This window comes from Myotis davidii, unplaced genomic scaffold (genome assembly GCF_000327345.1).
Source record: "Myotis davidii unplaced genomic scaffold, ASM32734v1 scaffold3204, whole genome shotgun sequence".
Lineage (NCBI taxonomy): Eukaryota > Metazoa > Chordata > Mammalia > Chiroptera > Vespertilionidae > Myotis > Myotis davidii.
This window is the reverse complement of record NW_006295467.1, coordinates 29,257-33,706: the sequence shown is the minus strand read 5'-3', so window position 1 is coordinate 33,706 and position 4,450 is coordinate 29,257. Positions and strand designations below refer to the sequence as shown.

The 4,450-nt window shown below is 63.6% G+C and overlaps 2 protein-coding genes across 2 annotated transcripts in view; both read left to right on the top strand.

Moving 5' to 3' along the window:
* The window catches only part of FGD3 (FYVE, RhoGEF and PH domain containing 3), a 55,010-nt gene extending 52,693 nt beyond the window's left edge, over positions 1 to 2,317 (top strand). The window contains exons 14-15 of the mRNA XM_015568037.1: positions 759 to 780; positions 2,280 to 2,317. Of these exons, the coding sequence (XP_015423523.1) occupies positions 759 to 780; positions 2,280 to 2,317 (60 nt within the window). The remainder of the gene's footprint in view (positions 1 to 758; positions 781 to 2,279) is intronic.
* Positions 2,318 to 2,467: 150 nt separating this feature from the next.
* SUSD3 (sushi domain containing 3) overlaps positions 2,468 to 4,450 on the top strand; it is a 25,386-nt gene continuing 23,403 nt past the window's right edge. Inside the window, exon 1 of the mRNA XM_015568036.1 lies at positions 2,468 to 2,484. Coding sequence (XP_015423522.1) covers positions 2,468 to 2,484 — 17 coding nt within the window. The remainder of the gene's footprint in view (positions 2,485 to 4,450) is intronic.

Below are 4,450 nucleotides of genomic sequence, written 5' to 3'. Positions count from 1 at the left end.
CCACTCAGATTCCCAGGACGAGGACGCTCGCTGGCTCGCTCGGGCCATCGTCAATCGCCCCTGTGCAGACAAGGTGACGGATGGTGGTGACCTTGTCTCAGGGTGATCTTATCTGAGGCCAATGATCTGCGCTTGTTTCTCTTTAACAAAAGAACCCCGTGGCCCAGCTTCCGCCCAGTGCAGAACCCTCTACCCCAGGAGAGGGAGCACACACAGCCGCACGGGGCTCTAGGCCCTGGTCTGGGTGGCTGCTGGTGGGGGGCCTCAGATGCCCAGGAAGAGGTGGGGTAGAGAACAGGAGGCAATAGAAGTGAGCGCGGCCACAGCCTGGAGATGCGGCAGCTTCCCCTCCCGCCTCGTCTTCAGGATGTTTGCTCCCAGAAGCCAGCCACCGCGTGGGAAGGAGGCTCAAACCCCCTTCCCCACCAGGGGAGGCGTCCAGCCGGGACCAGGAGGCTGAGCAGAATGCCCGCGGCCGTTCTGAGCGGTGCTGTTGCCGTGCGGCCTTGCCCAGGCTTTCTCTGCTGCTGCTCCCGGAAGGTCAGATGCACTGGCCCCTGGCCTCCAGCTCTGGGACCCCGTGGCACAGGGCCTCCCTCGGAGCTCAAGCTGCCAGCAGCCATTGCCGCCTTGCAGCCGCCTGGGGCAGCCCCTCCCCCCCTACCACCCCTACCCCCGAAGCAGGCCTGAGCCTGTCTCAGGTGTGGAAGGAGCTCCCTGGGTGCCTGCTTACTAGGACCGTGCAGCTGTCAGCGCAGGACAGAGGGCCAGCGGCATGGGGTCTGTGCTGGGCAGGGGGAGGCCAGCAGGGAGCACGGAGGGAGGGGAGCGTGGAGAGCAGGCTGGCACACTTAGGGGGGTTCGAGAGCCCCCTTCCTCCCCTGCACACGCTGGCTGGCGGGTGTACTGAGCCCCTGGATGCCTGGCCCGCGGGCACTGCTTCCTGCTGCTTCCCTGGCGCAGCTGGGCGGTGGGCACACAGCCTGTCCCCAGCAGGCGCCCAGCCCTATCACCACAGGGAGCCCTCAGCCAGTCAGGTGTCAGGACCCAGCACACGAGCGCCTTGGCCAGGACCGTCCTGCTCTCCCAGCCTCGGGCTCCCATCTGTGAGGGAGGCGTCAGGCCAGTGTCTCCTGCAGGTGGAATTCAGAACTGTCCTGTCCGTGTGTTCAGTGCACCCACCCTTAAACCTTGACTATGTCCAGGCCCAAGCTCACACACAAGAAGTCAAGCGGCAGGAAGACATAACCACAGCCGGGCTCCCAGAGGGCAGAGGAGTCCCAGGCACAGTCCCAGCTCGGGAGGCCTGGCGCGCACGGGGCTGGTCGTGTCGCCTGCTCCCGCCCTCTGTGTGTCTCCAAGTGGTCACTTCAAACCTGTGACCAGTGGCTCGATGGCATCTGAAGTGACTCCATGGTCTCCTCCTGAAAGCCCAGGCGAGCCTGGCTTGTGCGGGTGCCTGGCAGGGTGGACACTCTGGTCAGGGTTCGGACCAGGGTGGTGAGTGGGCTCCAGGCCACGGCTGCCTGCATAAGGGCACCAGCTCTTCCTGTGGAATGCCGGGGCCTGTGCGTGGAGGGTACCAAGTAGCCTGGCAGAAAACGCTGGGGGAAATTCTTTTAATTTTTATTTATTTTTTTAAAATTGATTTCAGAGAGGAAGGGAGAGGGAGAGAGAGAGAAGCATGAATGATGAGAGAGAATCATTGATCGGCTGCCTCCTGCACGCCCCGTACTGGGGCATGAGCCCCCAACCTGGGCAGGTGCCCTTGACGGGCCAACGCTCTGGGGGAAATTCTTTTCTCCCCAAATACCTCGCTCTTTGGAGCTACAAGCTCAGATTGCTTTTGTTTTTAAAATAAAGCGTAAAAGAGGCAAAGCCCCCGAGGTCCCCGCTCATGTGACTCTCACCTCGCAATGGAGCTTCTTGGACTTGGAGTTGAAGTAAAGATGAAGAATATTTATTTAGAGAAAAACCAGAGGCATTTTACAATCCTAGTTATGACTGAACTTGAGGGAAACACCAATAACCACCTCCCCTACCGGCTGATGCCCGGCTCCCTCAGGCCACCAGTGCTGTGGGTGCTGTGCCAGAGGCTGGGGCTGAGGCAGGCAATGCCTCCGCTAAACTGGTGGGGAGAGGAGACCGCCAGACTAACCCTAACCATCCCCCCGATATCTCTGGCAGCACGTGGAAGCCCCTTTTACAGAGCACAACACTGAGGCCCAGGACTTTCAGACTCCTCCCCCTGTACCAGCCTCCTTGGCTCCTTACCCCAGACTGTGTGCTCCCAGCTGCAAACCTAGAGGGGGAGTAAGTAATGGGGTGGGAGCTGGACCCCCAAATGCAGAGAGGTCAGGCTGTAGTCAGTTCCTCGGCATCTGTGCGGGGCTCTCCTTGCCGCCCTGCCAGCTGCCCACATGTTGTCTCCACCAAGGAAGCCGTATGTTCTCTCCCACTCGCAGACATGGCACGGGCTTTAAGGTCAGAGCATGCCTGTGCTGGGCAGGCATCAGGGAAGGCTCCCTGAGGAGGTGGCTGAGCCCGAGGGCAAGGAGACACCAGCCCAGCACCACCCAGGCACTGCTCCGGGTCTGGGCTGGGACGCAGAGAGCCTGGGGAGCTGGGAAAGCCCGGAGCAGGTGGCAGGTGCCCAAGTGCAAGCGCCGTGCCATCTTGGAGTGGGTTACCGCCTCCCTTGTCTCAGGAGGCGACAGAACCTTCTCTAGCCCTCAGATGAGAACGTTAAGGCCCCGGCACGGGGAGGCCTGTCAGGTGGGGAGAGGTGTGTAGAGGGCCCAGCTGGTCTATTGTCTGTGATGGGCTAACCTGGCCTAGTTTCTCTCCCTGTGCCGTCAGCATTGCCGGCACCCTCCCGGAGGCCCTGGGAAGGTGCATGGGCTGCGAGGCAAGGCCCATCCTGGCCGGGCTTCCACCTCCAGAACCAGCCCCAGGGCCTCCCCCGTGCGCCCCGCGACGGCCTAGACAGCAGGTGGGTCCTGAGGTGTGGCAACACGTATGGCTTCCTTGGCACAGGAAGGAGGTCCCGGGCCACCCAGCTCCCAGCTGGTGCAGGTCGAAGCTGGCCCACGTGCTTGAACACCAGACCGGGTAGCTCAGCCACCAATGGCCGAGAAAACATGTCTGTTGTGGACTGAACTGTGCTTAAGTCTTAACCCCCATCCCTCAGAACACGCCCTCTTTAGAGGCAGATGCAGGCAAGTTAGCGAGGTTGTTAGGGGCCCTAACCGAGCAGCACGGGTGTCCTGTGCAAAGGGGAGTGTGGACAGATACACACCTGGGACAAAGCAGCCATGTGAAGCCCGCAGTGCTGCTGCCACAGCCGAGGAACCACTAGAGGCTGGGAGGGCCTGGGCCAGACGGCCCTTCCAGAACCCACTCCGAGTGCGGCCTCCGGGGCCCCGGACAATACTTCTGTGGTGCTCAGGCGCCCAGCCTGCGGCACTCCCTACAGCAGCCCCGGGAGGCACGTCCACCTCCCGGCCAGGCTTGGATTCAGCAGGTGGGCTCCTGGCGGCCTGGGCCAGAAAGTGGTCCTGTGGGCGGCCCGCGGGCAGCTCCCACCGGCTCCAGCCTGCAATTCCAGGGCCACCGAGCGTCCCCGAGCCGGTCCCCTGCCTACAGACAGCTGCCCTCCGCACAACCCTGTGCACAGGGCTCAGACCCAGTGAGGTCACAAGGCCCCAGAGGTCGGCTCCGGCCACTCAGCAGGGAATTCTGGGGTTCCGGGTCCCCAAGTTTGGTCGGGGCCGGGGAGTTAAGAGGCCCCTGGGGGCCCTGTAGACTCACCTGGCCTCCCGATGTGGCAGGCGGGGCTTGGTTTCACATGGAGGAGCTGAGGAACGTCCTCCGGTGTGGCCCGCACGTCCGCAGTGGGAATGGGAGACAGGGGAAACCAGCCTGACTCGCTGTCATACTGAACCTCAGCTCCCGCCGGGCTCGGAGAGCGGGGCCCCAGGGACCACCCACTTATCGCCGCCACTGGCCAGGCCTCCAGAGCCAGTCCCGTCCACGGGCCCCCTTCCCACACCTCCTGTGCCAGCCACACTAGCGGGTCCCTCCAGCTTCCAACGTGCGCAGACGTCGGGGCCTTTGTTAGGGCTGCAGGACCGCCTACAGCACTCTGCCCGCATGGCTCCCGCTCAAAAGCCGCCCTGAGCCCTGTGTGGCTCCAGCTCGGGCTGTGGTCTGAGCCCCCCACCCTCGTGGTGTCCTGGGCGGGGATGGGGACCGGGCAGGCCTTTTCAGAGGGACCAGGGCAGGATGGGCGGAGTCAGGAGAGGGCGGGTCCGCGGCTGTGTGCGCTGGGCGCGCTGCGCCAGACCCCAGGGTCCGAATCCTGCCCCGCAACCCAGGCGTCCCCGAGTGAGGCGCACAGTGCCGACCCCTGCCCCCGAGGGCCCGGCCCACAGTGACACAGTGGGGTCCC